At 46.8% G+C, this 18,679-nt stretch overlaps 1 protein-coding gene across 4 annotated transcripts in view; it reads right to left on the reverse strand.

The window, feature by feature from the left end:
- Nucleotides 1-479: 479 nt before the first annotated feature.
- hipk2 (homeodomain interacting protein kinase 2) overlaps nt 480-18,679 on the reverse strand; it is a 67,131-nt gene continuing 48,931 nt past the window's right edge. For 2 of the 4 annotated variants that reach the window (XM_023956097.1, XM_023956099.1), the window contains exons 5-15: nt 17,624-17,710; nt 14,309-14,493; nt 14,031-14,193; nt 11,578-11,806; nt 9,493-9,614; nt 7,165-7,295; nt 5,997-6,167; nt 5,559-5,879; nt 4,334-4,590; nt 2,842-3,002; nt 480-2,711 (exon numbers count right to left, since the gene is read on the reverse strand). In XM_023956097.1, the coding sequence (XP_023811865.1) occupies nt 2,247-2,711; nt 2,842-3,002; nt 4,334-4,590; nt 5,559-5,879; nt 5,997-6,167; nt 7,165-7,295; nt 9,493-9,614; nt 11,578-11,806; nt 14,031-14,193; nt 14,309-14,493; nt 17,624-17,710 (2,292 nt within the window). In that variant the 3' untranslated portion in view covers nt 480-2,246. The remainder of the gene's footprint in view (nt 2,712-2,841; nt 3,003-4,333; nt 4,591-5,558; nt 5,880-5,996; nt 6,168-7,164; nt 7,296-9,492; nt 9,615-11,577; nt 11,807-14,030; nt 14,194-14,308; nt 14,494-17,623; nt 17,711-18,679) is intronic. The other 2 variants (XM_023956098.1, XM_023956100.1) reach the window with 2 other exon arrangements.

Consider the following 18,679-nt stretch of genomic DNA (forward strand, 5'->3'; position numbering starts at 1 on the left):
GCGACCCAGAAGCCCACGAAAGAGAAGAAAAAGACAACATCAGAACAGAGACACATGATGTAACCGCCAACGTATTACGCAATCACCACTTCAAGTGTCTGGCCGCTTGGCTTGCATGCTGGAGCTGATGGGGAGAGGAGGACGAACAGGAGCCCACGCGCTGGGTTCCCCCCCCCCCCTTTAAGCCAAGTATGCGTCCGCGTCTTCATCCGTGTTGCAATGCTTTCCACAGGTGCACCCACCTCCACGGAAATATTACTGTACATCCACGGCCCTGGTTCCCAAATATATTCGTATACGAAAAACACGCACACTTTGATAAAACACCCACAAGAATTATTGCAACAATCTCTAAAAAATAAACACAATATGCACTACAGCCATGGCAAAATAAAATCGTTAAGTTAATAAGTAAAAAATACTTCAAATGCAAGTACTATGAGGGAGGGGGGGGGTCCTCTAAACCATCAGTAGTTCTGATGTACTAAAGTTCAAAAGAAGTGGGGAGGGGGGGTATTATTGGCTACAGGATTTTTTTTCCAAATAAAGCAGCAAACACACAAAGCCCTATTGGTTCTCTAAGTGTTCATGTACCCCGTCTGGTCGTCTGCGTTGTACCTGATTCGAAGACAAATGGACATCAAGCCATTCCACAAGGTGTCCTTCCAGGTGTAGCTGCTTTCTCTCCTTTTTTTTTTCTATTTAATGCTGCCTAAACTTCCAACACGGTTCCTTCTGATCAGTTTTAAAGAAATAAAATGAACCAAAGACAACAGAACTCCAATCAGGTGGGGCAGATTACCCAACGCCCTGGGTTCCATGTTACGGTCAACCTGCTCAAAATTCCCCTTAAACTTGGAGAGTTTCCCTCCCCAAACTGACTCAACCAGACCCTCGACTCTCTCTCTTCAACCCCCCCCCCCCCCCACTCGATGCTTTTTGATGCAGCCAGGCTATCTCCAGCCTCCCAGAATCCCCCTCGCAGTAACAAGCACTTTCAGTCAGGTCCTGCTCCTTGACCGGCTCTTATACCTTAAAAAAAAACCACAAGACCGGCGTCCAAACCAACAACCATGCCTCGGGTGCCACCGTGATAAAGGTTTGCAACGGCGCCATCGCTTTCGAAGCCTCGCTACGTACCGTAGGCGCCTAAAACAGTGGAAGAGAAACAGCAAGGGCGGAGCCTACACCTGGAAGAAAGCTGCCCCGATGTCGAACCCCCATACAGCTTTAGTCTCTTGTGGCTTTTCGCGATTCAAGCCGAGTAAACTCTGTTGTTAATCTGTAAGGCACTACAAGGGATGGAGGTCAAAAAACCTACCGGGAGGGGGGGGGGACTACACACGCATGGCTGACAGTAGCACACACAGACAATCACGTTTGTACATGCCTATGTTATTTTAACCACTTTGTGCCAATCACATTGAAAAAAAAGGAGACACAAATAAATATACTGGTATTGGAGGAGAAAAAAATAGAAGTGGTGCAGACTGCTACATTCTAAGAACGGGGCCCCGCTAAGACACCTAGATAAAAACGAAATATCATAAATGTCAAACATAAAATATCTATAAATACACTAAAAAGTTTCTTGTCTTCTCTTGGTTCTTTTTCCCAGTAGCCTCCTCTGGGTGCAGAAGGTGGAGTGGGTGGAGTTGCCTTCTCTTTTCTCCCCACGCCCATGAGTGATTTAGCAAATAGTCGGACAGTTCAAAGGCCATCGACAAGTTTGTTTGTTTTTTTTCTTTGAAGAGCAGCAGGTTTCCGTATTTCACCTTCTCCCAAACGTCTTGGGATTCGATGCCTCCCCTCAGTAACAACCTCTCCAACAGTCACTTCCCAAACATGTGTGTGCATGGGGGGGGGACCAAACGCTGTCCCAAAACTCAAACTCTTCCAGTAAAACTAAGAAAACTCCACCTTTGTCATAAAGTAAAGCAAGAAACAAGCAAAAAAAAATTAAAACAAAAACAGCAAAAACTGGCCTTCAAAAAGAGGAAAAACAACAAAAAGGTGAGTTGTCCCCCTTTTAAAAATCCGTCTATCCACTCCCGGGAGGCTCCAAACCCTATTTTCCTTCTCACTCTGTCGTTACATCTTCAAGTTACGCGTGACAGTTTAGGTGGATTGCATCTTCCTCGGTCTCTGTCCTTGTGTGACCAAGACGAGAGGGAGTGGGGCGGGAGGGGGTTGCTGATGGGGTCGGGGGATGCAGCAGCGCTGGGTCGGGCTCTCCAGTGTCGTCTCTAGAGGTAAGGGTACTGGTTCACCTTGGTGGGGCTCAGTGGGTATCCAGTGTAGACGGTGGATGCGGGCGAGGCGCTGATGTAGGCCTGGTGGGCAAACTGAGCCTGGTACTGGCTGTGGTGCATGGTGGGCGAGGGCAGCACCCGGTGACCCATGCTGACGGGAACCTGGTGGACAATGCTCGGGGGGTAGCTGGCGTGCTGGACCGTGTGGCGGGCTGAGCCCTGCGACGCCACCAGGTGGGCCACGGTGCCAGTGGAGCCCAGAGCCGCGGGGGCCGTGTACGTGTAGAGGTGGGGCTGGCTGGGCAGGTGCGCGGCCGCCAGGTGCGGGTGAACGTTGCCCGTGTGGGAGGGGCTGTTGTGATGGAAGGAGTACGGGGCTTGGGCGGTGATGTTTGGGGTGATGTAGGCCTGCTGGCGCCGATGGCCTCCGTTTCGCTCGGCCACCATGTGCTGCTGGGCCTGCACAAAGACATGACGCAGAGCCGTGATTGGCTGATTCTCCTGAGCAAAAGCATCACATCCGAGGTTGGAGAAAAACCCAAAACTACGGTTCGACCTCCTCTGAGTGACGACCAAATTGCATCCATACCTGGCTGAGATTGAGGGGCTGCTGCTGGAATGGGTGTAGCCCTGAGCGCTGCTGCCGGTAGGACCCGCCTCCAGGAACGCCCACGGACAAGTGGTTATTGCCAGGCGCCACCCCATTGGATGATTTGAACTTGTAAGCTAAGTTTTGATGGTTTATGGCGTCTGTGTGGGAGAAGACAGAGGTTAAAAGAGAAGCATCAACTCGAACCGAAAAATATCACAGCGGTTTCTCGCTTATTGCATTCTAAAAAATAACCTGCGATAAACGTAATCCGCTAAGTCGGCTTTAGTTTGACCTCATGTTACACACTTATTTTTCTCAGACAGATGTGAACATTTTCACACTTTTGTCTCCTAAAGTTTAAACCCTCATAGAAAGAAAACACAGATCTGATCGTGATCAAAGATTTATGTAGATTTAGCAAACCAAACGCATTTTGTACAGGAGACACCGTACAGAAGAGACAACGGTCTAAAACCATCAGCACTGTCCAAGAGGGAGCAAACACTGTATTAGAATTATTCTAAAACATATATGAGGTCACAAATCTTGGGGGGGGGGGGTTGTGTGTGAGCCTTTCTGCTTAGTATTACAAACAGTTTATTGTTGAACATTTATTCTCAGCATGTTTATACATTCTCTTTGGCAAAATTAACTATTTAATGGGAACATTACATTTTTGATTGGAGGCATTTCAATTTTTCAAGCCTGAAATATTAAACTCGGTTATATTTTTGCCTCTGGATCATTGACTGTAAATGAGAAATGGACTGAGCCAATTATTACCCATCAAGTCTCATTTTCATTCAGCATTATAGCGTTCAACACCTGCATTTTCTTGTGGAGGTGCAGCTCCTTGTAGTTCAAATTGTTTTTAATCAGGAGCAAACGAAGAAATGCCGTTTCAAAACGATCGTATTTGTGATGTAGGAAATGCGCTGGGCGGAGCCACAAGCTTCCTGCTCCGCCCCCTTCTGATGCATCCACCTGCAGACAAATAGATCCATGATCGTCTTTGTTTTCCTGGTCTGAGCTGGAATCTGGATCTACACTGTTTGGCTGGATGGCTCTGACATTGCTGAATGTTTTTGTTGTACTGGTAATGTGAGGGGCTGTAAGCTAGCGGGAGAGTGTCTAAACAGATTCATGATGGGACATGAAGGCAGGCTCACTCCACGCCAACAATCCCGCTCACACCTCAGAGGCGAATTTCTAGTAAACTACTCTGCAGTTGTCTTATATCCTAGAAAACGAAAAAAAAGGGCATAATCATTATTATAAGACAACTAGTACTGCTTTGAAAATAGATCAAAAGAATTAATTGGATGTATCTGCAATATAGTAAAAGTAAAGTACTATAAGTTTGGTTGGGTATTGTAGTATCTTTGTAGAGGTTCATCAGCATAAACAGATTTCATGGTCACTTGAGATGTTTTGTGGAGTGGAGGTGGAGGAAATCGTTGCGAGCCCCGTTCAGCACAGGGGGCTGTACCTGGTATCAGACGCTCACATTCAATGGGAACCTCGTTGTTCTGCGTTTTCAGAGGGGGGATGATGATGGAGCGGGGGTTTCCGTTGTTGTGGTTGTCCAGGATGGTGGTCTTTGTGTCGTAGCTGTTGTTGTTGTTGTTGTTGTTGAGCGTCCGGGACTCCAGCGTGTAGGGACTGTTGTATCTTGAACAGTCGGACTCGGGAGAATCGTGGACCGTCACACAGCTGATGACGTTGTTCCTGTGCTTAGAGGAGGAGCTGGAAGGAAGGCGGGGTTTGGATCCGTTTGGTCAACACTTCACATTATCGAATAATTTTAAGCATGGGCTATAAACAAAGTAAAAAACACGGCATGGCGTATATTTCAAAGTTACACCGATGTCTAAAACAATTTCTCTACACATCCTTTTAATCTATTAGTACGGAGCCCCTAAAGAGCCATTGAAAAAAACAACAATTAAAGTAAAAAGAAACAAAAAACTAACAGGTGCGCACCGGTTAGTTTGTAATTGTAATTGCAAAATGTGAGAAATGACATAAAAATACAGTTTCCTTTTTTTTTGCAGGAAGTCTGGAATAAATGTGGTTGAAATATTGAAAGGCCGTGTCGCACATACGTACATTTCGTGCACACGTATGAAATTTCAGTCTTTTGGTGATACATGCTTGATACACGTGTTGATGTACGCAGATGTCTGTCGAGGGTTTTGGGTTAAGAATTACAGACCAAATATTTTATAAGCTACATATTTTACTTAGCATATGCTAAATTATTACATACATTTTACACAACTGTGAGTAATTTTTTTGAGACGCGTACATACATTCCACTTTCCAATTACGTTATTGATGCACGAATCACTAACGAATTGCATATAAATGATCACGCACGGTTCATGTTCTACATTGGTTTACGTGTTCTGTGCGGTTTATTCGTACTTCTGTGGTTTTAACGTGGTTAATTATTGATACATCTGTAAAAAATTTCACTTAAAGTCTATGCAGTTTGTCACTAATTCCACGTATATTCACGTATGACCAATTCTCGTCCGTGTGATATGAACATATTGTACGTAGTGGCTGTGTGGCCTTAAGAGGAAGGAAAAAATAAAAGCTGATCCATTGAATGTTTTCATAAATACCTCTTAAGTGATCTGAACCTGCTGTAATTACACACTACCGACCCCTGACCCCTAGCCCATCCCTACTTCGGAGCCCAAACTCACCCGCCCTTCTGTTTCTGCTCCTCTTCCTCATCGGTGTCGCTGCTGATGGTGATGATGCTGACCGCAGGACTGGGCGTGTCAGGGATGACGATGGTCTGTCGGGGGATGTGCTGCTGGTGCTGGTGGTCGCGGGTGGTGCTAGAGGCCGGCTCTCGTTCGTTGGGCCCCCACTCTTTGCCCCCGCATCCCTGCGTGGGCGGGCGGTTGGAGGCCGAGCCGTTTTGAAGCACGGCGCAGCGTGGGGGCGTGTTCTCCTTCACCCGTTTGGAGCGCTGCGGGGACAGCACTTGGGAGGACGACACTTCGTACGCCGATGTGTTCCTAGTAGGCAAACAGAGATGAGGGGGGAGGGGTGATTTTGAAGATTAAAGACATGTTAATGAAAACAAGTGACTTGTGGGAGGATGTTTAAAGGCAGGTTGAGGAAGAACTGAGTACCTGGCAGACATGGGGTGCTGTTTACTCTTTTTGGAAGAAGAGCTGTTATTGGTGGAGGGCTGCCTCACAACATGAGCCACTCCCACGTTGAGGGTCTGGTTGGATGGGAGAGTCAACAGGGTCGGCTGCTGCATGATGGGATTATAATGGCTGCCATGGGGGTGGGAGTTCCTGCAGGACAACACATTTTTTTCAGCAACGGTAGCATGAAAAGTACATTTGTGTGTCAAAGAAACCAGACACAGAGTTAATTGAAGACCCACTCCCATGAAAATAGTGTTTTTGGTTCTTTTAACAGGTTTTTGTAGCATTTTTTGGAAAAGGGAGGAAATGAAGACAGAAACGTTGGCTCCAAATGGCATTTCTGAGTATTTCTTTTTTGAAACTGGACAAAAAATTGCTGTTTGAAAAATATCTTTTTTTATTTTATATGTATTTATATATGTTTTAAATTTATTTTTATTATTTTATTTATTTTTAATGTAATTTTGGATGAGCATTTCCCACAGACGCCAGGAGGGGGCAGCATCAAACATTTTCTGAGGAGGTGAAGGAATGGGGGGGGGGGGGGAGGAGGAGCTGAGACCAGCAACTGTGGAGCCACGGCTCTGCAGAGGAAGTGCGACACTTTCCAAATCTTGTCTCCGAGGACTCCGGCGCCGCCACTGGACGGGAAGGGAGGGGGAGGAGGAGCAGGAGGGAGGGAGGGGGGGTGTCTAATCACAATGAATCTGAGCCCCACATGGCCCCCGCCGGCAGCGGCAGATAGCCCGCTCCCATCTATCCGCCCATTTATCAAGCTGCTGCCGTGACACGCGTGACGTCCGGACGAGCGCATATTTCCCATCTCGCCTAAGGTGAAGCTGCTCACCGGCGCTCATTTGGAAACAGTGATTCATTGGAGATAAAGAACAAGTTGTCAGGGGGAGGTGGGGTTCCTCGCTCAGTCAGTCTTCTGCCGCGGCGTCTTTCTTTAGCACGATGGGGACCATAAATAAAGAATGGCTGGAAATCTGAAGTGGCGCCGTATAACTTCACGGAGACATTAAGTACTTTACAGAACACATGAGAAATCTGTACCTCTCAGCTAAATCTGTGTGTGATGTGCCGCTGCGCCACAAAGTTGGAAATCAAATTCATTCTGGGGTGGGGGGGGTTATTATCTCACCTCCAGTTGGCGAGGGTCTGGGTGCTGCTCATGGCGTCGGGGATGACGGCGGCGTGCTGCACCGAGGTGTGGGTGAGCTGCTGCCAGGCGGGAGGCAGGAGGATCTGCTGGGTGCCGGCGGGCCAGGCCTGCTGCAGGACGGCAACCAGAAAAGGACATTTTTAAAAACAGGATGCAGACAGACAGCTGTTACTGCAGTTATGAGTGAACAAAACCAAAATCCTGCAACTTTCTTCTTCATCTTTGTTAAATATCTTTGCCGTTTCTCGAGAAAAACACTGTTGAGTTTAAGGGCAGTTTTGTCAACTTAATGTTTTATTGTTAGATGCTAATAACTGCAGCTTTGACCTAGCTGGGGGGTGAAAACAAGATCAATTATTTACATTTAAAAAAGGAGGAATCTACGAAAAACAGACATATTCAAGGTACAGCGCGCCACTTCCCTGTTTGCTTGTTCACGAGTGAGCGCGCACCTGAGTGTGATTCTGCATTCTACTCGAGTCAAATCAACCTACATTCTAATTAAATCTATGGTGGGTCTATGGAAACACGCCGCTTTGTGTTTGCTGTGCAGAGCGGGAAGACGGGCGCACTTTTGTGCGCTGTGTGCAGCCCTAATGGTTTAATGCCATTCTATTGATTAGTGCTTTAATGTCAGGGCTAATGAATTGTTCCTTTAATACCATTTGCACATCTCGTTACAACAGCATCAGTATGTGCTGCTGCTGCTGCTGCTGCTGCTGCAACATGTAAACAGAAGGGAAAGAGCCAAACGTCTCTTCTTCAGGTGCCTTTCTTTCTATCTTTACATCTATTTTCTCGCAGCGTCCAGAACGCCGTGACGCGGTCCCATTGTTCTATGGTCTACATACGAGTTAGGCCTCAGTCTGGGGTCTGTGCTGCAGGCTGAGGGGTGGGGGGGCATCTGCAGGCCAGCAGGCCTGGTGTGCGTCTGCACTGATGACTGACATCTCTAATGGAACACTTCTGATAGTCTTTCACATTTGAGACCACGTCCGAGGCCTTTATCAACGAGCTGTTAAGACGCTCTGATGCTTCTCGCCTCCACCTCCATCGCGGGCCGCCGCCGCCACCGCCGTGCCTTTCTCACTAGGTGTCTGCCTTATGCAACCAGCCAGTCTGTCCCCAAATGGTAACCCAGTTAAGAGGTTGTTTTCTCTCTTCTCCCATCCCTATCAGCATCCCGCTGCCCCCCGCCCCGACCCACACTCCCCTCCCTCCCCGGGTGGAAACCCTTTGTCACCTCAGGGCTTTGAAAGCCCCGGCTCTCACTCCCCAATTGTTTCCACATTTTCTGCATTCCTGCTCCAGATAAAGGTCCCGCTGGTTTCCCTGCCTCCCGGCTCCTTCTCCCTCCCTGCACAGCCCGATACTTGGGGAGGGGAGGGCAAAACTTGCAAAGCGGGGCAAAGACGGGGTGACAGGAAAAAGGGGGGAAGAGATGAAGTCAAAGGCTGAGGACCAGGACCAGGAGGGAAACATAACTCAGTCACGCCTGTGAGACCTCCCATGTACAGGAATAAACACAGCCCGTTATTAGGGGCCTGTAGACCAGCTGCTGGCACTAACTATCCAAGCCTGTGTCTGTTTAACAGGGATGGAGCTGGATGATGACTCCCCTTCCCGCTGGAGGCGCTGCATCCATGGATTCCACGGTGTCGGGAAGCGTCTGGTCATGCCGAGCCTAATCCAGGGCGCCCCCCCCTGACCTCCGAGGCCTGTAATTTGGAGCGCCTGACTTGGAGGCGGCCGCGGAGCTAATCACCATTCGGTCTCTGACAGATTAACCCGCCATTGAGCGTCAGGCATGTGCACAGACACCCTGATCTGTCTCTGCTGCCTGCCTTTCAACCAAATGATTAACTGGAGACGGGGGGGGGCTCAAAACTGCCCGGGTTCTCAGGGTTATTTGAAGCCTTCATGGAAATTTCCAATAGGGCGGTGGGGGGGGGGGGGGGGGGGGGGTGGTGCATGGTGGCATTGGAAGTCATATATAATTGATGCGTCTGTGTCGCTCGGCGTTCCTGCATATCAGCAGCTAAAACCCTCTGAGTGGTCTCTGTTGAAGGCCTCTTCTGTGTGAGCGGTGTGGCCGCTGGTGGCAGCCTCTGCCTTCAGGAGAGGTGGTGCTGGGGGGGGGGGGGGGTACTAAAGCACTTCCCCCACCAGGGGGTAGTGGCCCAAAAAAACAAAAAAGAACCGATTTCCATCCAGATTCTATTCTTAGATAAGTTTTTAAATGTTCAAATGTTGTAAATAAAACTGGCTCCTTGAGTGAAAATAAAAGCAGAGAGGACTCGGACCCACCTGTGCGAGGAGGCCAGGCTGGATCTGCAGAGGCTGAGCACCGGGGGCCTGTGTCACGATAGGAACAGCATTCTCCATCCTCACAGAGTAGCTGGTGTGTTTGGAAGGAGACGCCTGCAGTCCTGAGCAGAAAAAAACAAAGCGATTAAAATTTGAATAAATGCAGAGCTGCTGCAGAAGCTTATAGGTAAGTCATTCTTGCATCATCTCCATAACAAGCAGACAGAGATGGAGGAGGCTCCCAACCCTCTCTGGCCATTTCTGCTGATGCTCATCGGCTGCAGACAACAAGACGGCGCAGGACATCATCACACAACTTTAGGCGGAAGCAGAAGTTCTCTCTGTTTGAATATTTGATTTATTATTCAGAAGTTAAGAATAAGGCAGTTAAAAAAAGATGAGCAAGTCAGTTTAAGTTTTTTAATAACACACGAAAATGCTGATTTGCATGTATTTTGAATGGTTTCATGCGTTCAAGGCTGATTAGTGTTTATACCAAACAACAAGGTTTATTAAACAGCAATAAAAAAAGAGATACGGAAGCAGACGTTGCACTTTTAAGCGGAGACGCTGCTCTAACCCCCTGGAAGAAGACTCACTGATGCTCATTTATCTTTAAAATGAGCATTCAGAGCAACCCTGCTCCTCGTGGGCCACCGCCCTCCTTGTTTTGCTGCTAACCCAGAGGCTGCATTGAATCAGCCCAGTTTCTGACTGACTGAACACACCTGATCCAGGTAATGACAAGCAGGGCGGAAGCCCACGAGGAACAGGGTCGGTGACCCCTGATTTAAAGGACATGGTTCAGAACTTTAACCCTTTTACTGGGTCAGGAACAGTAATAACCTTTAACCCTTTCAAAAATGACATTTAAGATGTTTTCAGAATTCTAAGTACTTTTATTAAAGCTTAAAGATGTAAATAAACTGTAACTGTTATGGATGAATGGATGGATGGAGGGATAGATGGATAAATGCATGAATGGATGGATGGATGGATGGATGGGTGGATGGATGGATTGATATATGGATGGATGGATATATGGATGGGTGGATGGATGGATGGATGGATGGATGGATGTGGATGGATGGATGCATGGATGGATGGATATATGGATGGGTGGATATATGGATGGGTGGATGGATGGATGGATGGATGGATGAATGGGTGGATGAATGGATGTATGGATGGATGGATGGATTGATGTATGAATGGATGTATGGATGGATGGATTGATATATGGATGGATGGATGCATATATGGATGGATGGATTGATATATGGATGGATGGATGCATATATGGATGGGTGGATGGATGAATGGATGGATGGATGGATGGATCGATATATGGATGGATGGATATATGGATGGGTGGATGGATGGATGGATGGATGGATGGATGGATGGATGGATGGATGGGTGGATGGATGGATGGGTGGATATATGGATGGGTGGATGGATGGATGGATGGATGGATGAATGGATGGATGGGTGGATATATGGATGGGTGGATGGATAGATGGATGGATGGATGGATGGATGGGTGGATGGATGGATGGATGGATGGATGGATGGATGGATGGATGGATGGATGGGTGGATGGATGGATGGATGGATGGATGGATGGGTGGATATATGGATGGGTGGATGGATGGATGGATGGATGGATGGATGGATGGATGGATGGATGAATGGATGGATGGGTGGATATATGGATGTATGGATGGATGGATGGATGGATGGATGAATGGATGGATGGGTGGATATATGGATGGGTGGATGAATGGATGTATGGATGGATGGATGGATGGATGCATATATGGATGGGTGGATGGATGAATGGATGGATGGATGGATGGATGGATTGATATATGGATGGGTGGATGGATGGATGGATGGATGGATGGATAGATGGATAAATCTATGAAGGGATGGATAAATGGATGGATGGATGGATGGATGAGTGGGTGGATATGTGGATCCCGTCCATTTTCGAGGTAAATGGACTGGATAATCTTGCAGCTCCGGTCAGTGGTGTGTAGACGCCATCTTGCTGTCTGCAGTCCTCTTGCTGGTGGGACTTACCTTGAAAACCTGGAGGGCAGACTATGAGGGCCTGCTGGAAGGGGTCGGGGCGGGCGGCGCAGAGCTGAGGAGCCCCCGGCTGCAAGGGCATGCTCCTCTGGGCGACGGCCGCCATGGAGGCAGCGGAGGGCTGGTAGAGTGCAGATTGGTAGTTTAGTACGGACACATCGGGACTGGCAAATGAAAGGGTGGCGTTGTTGGTGGAGGAGGAGGAAGTCAGGTTGGTGGCCTAAAGGAATGGTGGGAACCAAACGAAAACGTGAGGATGGAGGCACGGATGAAACGGCGAGGCTCAGAGGACGGCGAAGCGGGAAAATAACAGCCAATGTAAAGCAGCACAAGGACTCAAAACATACAAAGAGGCGGATCCTCGGTGAGGAACCATGATTGAAAATGTCCCCAAAACACACAAATGGGGTAAAAAACACAACAAAACAAAAAGAAACTGCAACAAAATAAAAAGTCAGATGTTCACCAAACTAATAATATTTCAGTGACAACAACTAACCTCAAAGAAAAACCAAAAGTCTCCTGCAACGTCACGGAAATAGTAATCAGATTACCTGACAAACCTCGAAAACTTAAAGAAGATCCAAGCTGATGTAAAGGCTGTGTCACACAGCCACTGTGTACATTTTGTGATTATGAAATGATGGTCTGTGGTGATTTATGCGTAAGTCATAAATGTTTCTTGCGTTCATCATTCATCGATGTCCAGCGAGGGTTTCAGCCGACGGGTTTTTATGTCAATTCGGTTTTGTTCAGAAGTTTTGGTTGGTTGAGAATGACCCAGTTTATGCGTATTTTACGTCATTTATACGCAACTATTATGTCAATCTTACGCAACTGAGATTTTTGCGACATCCATAAGCAACTTGGTAGCTTTCCACGTAGACGGACGCTAAGTTTAACTCCCTTTTTTTTAAAGTTTGCATAAGGGAGGGGGGAATAGATACGAAGAGAGGTGCATCCACAAGCACAGAAGCACCAAAAGATGGTTTCCTATCGTCTTAATAAATCGCCAACTTAAAGGGGAACGACTCCAGCGAGACAGGCTGCTGGGACGTTGATCCATGCAGATCATAGCGAGATGGTCTTGTTGCCGGGTAAGACGGCTCAGCCGGTGACGGAGGCCTTAACGGGGTAAAAAAAAGAGACGGAGAGCCTCGCCATCAGACGATCGGCGATTCCAGAAAAACGTCAGCAACTCACTTAGGAAACAGAGAGATTCTAGACCCGCAGAACCCGGTAACGGTAAAAGGAGAAAAAAGAAAGGGGGGGGGGGGCAGAAAAGGACAGGACTGAGACAGAGGAGGGGGAAAAAAAGCCTCATGGAGGGATTCTTAAGGCCTGAAAGCCCCAGAATGCAAGGCAAGCAGGAAGTGGGGTTTGTCATGTGTGTAATCAGCACTTTGTGACAATCCCACAGGAGCTGGGCCACAGACACAAATGCAGGCAGACAGACACACACATGCTGAGACGTGGCAGTAAGCCTGAAAATGTGAAGGCAAGCTAGAAAAATGGGTACAGAAAGTTAGAAGGAAGCCCTGGAAAGCTGCAAATCTGCTAAAAGAACGGCATGTTTCTGCTTTGACTGCAAACTATTCGATAAAGACTTCAAACTTTGTTTTTAGACAATCAAGATATTTGAGCAGGTGTGAAGCTCTTTTTAACCTCTCCTTGCTATACATCTTTCCAAGCTTCATTCAAAATCAGCACATTGGAGAAATGTTTGTCTCATTAAGAGACAAAAGGATTATTGTTAAAATAAAGCACCTTTGACAACACAAAAACTTGCTTTAGGACTCAAGAAACTCAATTTGGTTGAATTTAAAGGAAGTTATTTTGAAGCCCAATAAAAGTTAGACTGCCATTATTTTGGAAACAAAAATGTAGATTTATTTTCTTAGAAGAAGTGCTAGCTTTAGATTTGATAAGGATTTATTAAGATGGACCAACTTGTACTAAGATTCTCTTTTTGGTGTAGTTTTTTTCATAAAATGAGACATTTCCACTTATTACACTAGTTGTGTGTCACTGTAATCAAAATGAAATACAATTCGGTTCGTAAAAACTCAAAAATTACAAACTATTTGCTTATAAGTAGCAAAAAAAATAGGAATTGAGCTGTAAAACATTCAGTTTGAAGAAATTTTAACAGCTTTTTTGTGCATATTTTCCCTTTTGGAATGCTTGTGTGGAATTTCTATAGATTTTTATTTATATGATTTCTTGTTAAGTCAAAATTGCTGCATGGAGAGATCATTTTCCTGCTTTCTGATTTTTTAAGATGACTGTTTGCAGCCTTTTGTGCTTTTACTTTGAAAGTTTTCTGGTCTTATATACATCCTCTAATTTTCCAGCTTGTTTCCAATGCTTCACAGAGGAATAATTTCATTGTAACCCACAGAGAAAATGCATGAAACCTCATGGTATCAGCCTAAGCCGCTAACCTGGCTGTGCACAGTGTTCAGCTGGTTGTTGAAGGTCATGGTGAGGTTGGTGGAAGTGCTGGGGGCCACGTGGGTGATAAAGGGGGTCTTGCTCTGGTTGACCGTGTCGTACATGTTGACCCGGCGCTTGCAGATCTCCATGTTCTGGAAGCAGGACTTGACGCTGCACGGACAGAAGAGGAAGAAGGCGTGAGCGTCGGCAGCAGATGCTCTCCGCCCGCAGGACCGATGATCACCGGTACACAAACGGCGGCGGGAGCGGCGGCTGAGCAACGTACTGTGTGCTGTGTGGGAAATCGAGCAGATGCGACATGGTAACAAAAGGGTGGTTGAGCGTTTCGATGGGGGTGATCCTTTTGTCGGCGTCGATGGTCAGCATCTTGGTTAACAAGTCGATGAACTCCCTCCTGTCGGCCTTCTCCGCCAGCAAGTCGCTCCCCTCCAGGTCTGACGTCATGTTCACCTGCAGGCAGAAAGCAAAGGCGCCTCAGCATTTCAAACGCCCACTGATTGAGAGATCAGCGTCTCTCGGGTTCCTGCAGATGACAGAGAAAGCTCTCCTGCAGTGCGTTCCCACGGAGGGACCTATTAATACACACAAGGCCTCATCCGTTAGGGTGTCAGAGTGTGGATCACAGAACCTTGCACCTTCGTGACATTACCAACATTAGTTCTGGTATTCTTAGCCCCACTTGAAATATCTGCAGGCACAATGACAGAGATTTGTGTCTGTTTTGCTGAGGCACAAAAAACAAACATAACCTGGAAAGCAAGCTAGAAAAGCTGGAACCAAACTTTTTCCAGCCCAGATGCCGGATAGACACGGACTAAGTTGAAAGTCACAGTTGGATTTGCTTTGCATTGCAGAGATTCTGATGTTCAGAGTCGATTTAAAGGCCCCACTCTGATGAAAATCCTGTTTTTGGTGTTTTTAACATGTTTTTGGGGCACTTTTCTGATGACAAGTGTCGTCGTTTTTGCAGTATAAGTCGCGTTTTGCATAGTTTGGCCGAGGGAGCGACTTATACCCAGGTGTGACTTATATGTGATTTTAAAAAATCATAATAGGTTCATATTCGTTATTTTCCCACTAAAAACCGCCAGAGGGCGCTGTAGGTGGGTGTGTCAGTCTTTGCAACAGACAGTAACACAGCAGAAGAAGCGCCGGCCCTGGCGGATTTGTTTAAAAGTGTCGCAGACTGTGAAGAATTCAACGGATTGAGTTATTAAAAAGGGAAATAAAAGAGTTTTGTTGATTTGTTAGCATGTTTTTTATTCTGTGGTAATAAACTGTAAGCAGCAGATTGAATTTGAATTTTTCCCAATAGTGCGACTTACAAAGTATTTTTTTTCTTTTTTATTATACATTGTTTGGCGTCTGCCACCTATACTCCGAACGACTTATAGTCCAAAAATATTTCTGTATTGAAGTCGTGAATCAGGAGGAGACAAAAGAAATTTAGATTTGAAAAAAGATCGAAGAAAAAAGATGAACTACTGCCACTCTGCAGAAAAAAAGACAAGGTTGTTTGATTTTGACTAATAAAGGCATAATCATAATTAAAGAGCACTGGGAAAGCTTTGGGAATACATCAAAGGACGATCGGAGTTGGTCTTCAAGTGTTTTCCGTCCAGAGAAGGAGGTGGCCAACGGAACAAGGTCACACAAAAACGCAGACCGCCAGGGAGTGTGAAGACCAGCCGATACGCAGCCTTGTTTATTGTCAGCCGCGTGATGAAAGCTGGCCGTTTTTTTTTCTAAAGATGCGCCGCTTATCTGCAGGCCTGCAACAGAGTCCATCAGATATGCTGCCAGTCAGCTCTGCAAATCTGATTTAATCCTCTCTCTGTGGGCAGGTTTTTCAGGTTTGGCTGTGATAAAGCAGCAATCTGCAGAACGAGGTGGAAAATGATCACGTAGTCTGCTGCTGGGGGGAGATAACTCGTATTAAATCATCCAATAAATTAAGATGTGTGACTTTATTGGACAAGAAGGCTGCCTGGATGCATTTAAAAAAAAAAATTTACATCCAAATGAAATCGGCCAATTAGAAGCATGAAAAAGGAGCAGGTCGACCTCGCTCAGCTGGGATGTCCCGTGGGCCTCCAGAGAGGGGAGGTCTCCAGCAGCGTCCCTGACAGATGCATCTGCAACATCTTCAGCAATGCAGAGAAGGACTGAAGGAAGGAGGAGCTGAAGGCCGCGCTGCTGCTGCTTCTTCCCGCTGTGGCTTCGTTTCATCACAAAAGTTGCTGAAAGATTCCAGATCAAAGGCGTTTTCCGAACCTTCCATCTCTCCACGTCGGCCTCCTTGCCGGCTCCTCAATTTACTGCCAGTCGGTGTCTGATTTGCTCAAATGAAATCCGATCGCGGCTCCAGCTTCTCACACGTTTCCCAGGACTGGAAAGGAGGTCGATTATCTCTTCCAGGCGCCCAGCCCCTCCGTCTTGCATGGCCTTCAGCTACATCATCCATTATACACGCCGAGACAGATGTCCACAATGCCGGCTTGTTTATGCAGCCCGAGTCGAGGGACGGGGCAAAACAGCCCGCGTTCTCCCACACTGAACTTCTGCAGAGAGTCTGCACGGGTCACAGATGACCCGTGGGATAACACACCACTGCAGGCCGGTTTCATTAAAGCCCATGTCCACAGACTCCATATTCAACGATCCCGGGATGCGATACCATCTTGTCTCAGGCGACTGTTATTCCAGCCCGGGCTGACAGCTGCCCCCGGCGCTGCAGGACAGCCATAATGGTCTCCATCATTTGAGCAGCTACACGTGTTGCACGTTCACATGCAGTTTCCCTAGAGGCCGCTGTTTGCTGCTAATCAATGTGACCGTCGTCCAGAGGCAGAACGTGCGTCTCTCTCTGCTCCATCCCAGTTTGACAGACCTTTTTGAGCCGTCATGGGCGGAACCGGCATCTGTCCAAGATTCATCAGGCTATCAATCGCTTCCAGGCACATCCCAAAAAAAAAAAATTTCCTTCCAGAGAGGTGTGAGTCCTTTTTCTGTACGAAAAATAAAAGTACACGGGGTGTTTCTAGAAGCAGATTTGCTGCGGGAGACGCGCAGAGCGGCGTGGAAACAAGTGCCGAGCCAGACCGAGTAAACAACGCCAAACCCTGAGATGCATCCATGTTTAAAAGCGGGTCAGAGATGAGAGGAGGCGGGAAACGGGTTCAGCGTCTGCAGCCTGTTAACGTCTGCGCTGCACAGGGTCGGATGCTTGTCTGGGAGTTAAAAGGAGGAGTCGACGCGGCCGCAGATCCTTCCGGTTCACCATCCTGAGATTCAACATGTCTCACACAAACATGAAGGCTCACACTGGAAAACCAGGCCTAAAAAAAGTCTTGAAAACAAGAAATCTAACCAATATTTCCTATATTAAGAAAGATTCTAGTAACATGTTTCCTCGAGCTATCAGAATTTCGATAAACTTTCTTGATGAGATTTTTTTCTGTCTTCCAAGACAGAAAAATAAAAATTAAATTTCTAGAAATAAAGGTTTATTTTAGATTCCGTTTTTGGGGTGCGAGAGGCAGCGATGGTTGAATTTTAGGGTGTTGTTTTTTTGGCGTACCTGCGCCATGTCATCCAAGCAGTTGAAGATGTATTTCCGCGCCTCCTTGGACTTGATCCCAGTTTCAGCCTCGTGGTCCTCTGGAGTCTGCAGGAGACAAGAAGCAGATGTTCCTGTGAGATCCCACCAGACTTCCCCCTCTGGAAAAAAACAACCTCTATTTACATGAAGCTCATCGCGGCCTCTTGTTTCTGAACGGCAGGAGGACGCGGCGTGCCCCGTGAGCAACCCGTGGGTGGCGCTCAACGCTAGCCTAACGACTAATTAAAGGTGCTTGTGCTGGGGGGGTGTGACAATGTTGGCACAGACCCTCCACCACAACAGCATGTATGATTTTTAACACGTCTGCGCCTGGACACGCGTGAGCTTGACGGATATAAACATGCATCAGTGCGTTTCAACAGATGGACACTGTAAAGCGGCCTGACAAAACACACTATCTTTGATCAAAGGTAGCAATAAAGTGCAGCTGCTGCGATGTGGAAATGGAAAGAAAGTTTTTAAAAAAAAGACTCAAAATAAATAAGATGTTGGCTTCACAAACAAAAAAGGTTTCAGGATTTGTTTTGAGAGTAAAAAAGAGAAACAAGTTGATGAAAATTGTGTTTTTAACTGGTCTTTGCAGCATTTTTTCTGATGATGGAGGACATAAACAAAGGAAATTAAGCTCAAAAGGGTTTTTCTGAGTATTTATTTATTCAAATCTTTATTCAGATCGTATTTGCGATGTAGAAAATACGCTGGGCGGGGCCAAAGTCTCCCTGCTCCGCCCCATTCTGATCATCCACCTGCAGACAAATAGATTTGTTTTCCTGGTCTGAGCTGGAATCTGGATCTAAACTGTACGGCTGCATAGCTCTGTTGCATGAGTCATGTTGAGGTGGAGGTATGAGGTGCTCTAAGCTAGCAGGAGAGAGTGTAAACAGAGAGCTCTCAGCAGCGTGGAGGAGGAGAAGGGTTGGCGTTGAATTTCTACTGAACTCCTGCCGCTCTGCAGGCACAGGTTTTCTAGATTTTGGCCAAAAATGACATCATCCTCACTTTGGAAATAGATCA

Source organism: Oryzias latipes, chromosome 6 (genome assembly GCF_002234675.1).
Source record: "Oryzias latipes chromosome 6, ASM223467v1".
Taxonomy (NCBI): domain Eukaryota; kingdom Metazoa; phylum Chordata; class Actinopteri; order Beloniformes; family Adrianichthyidae; genus Oryzias; species Oryzias latipes.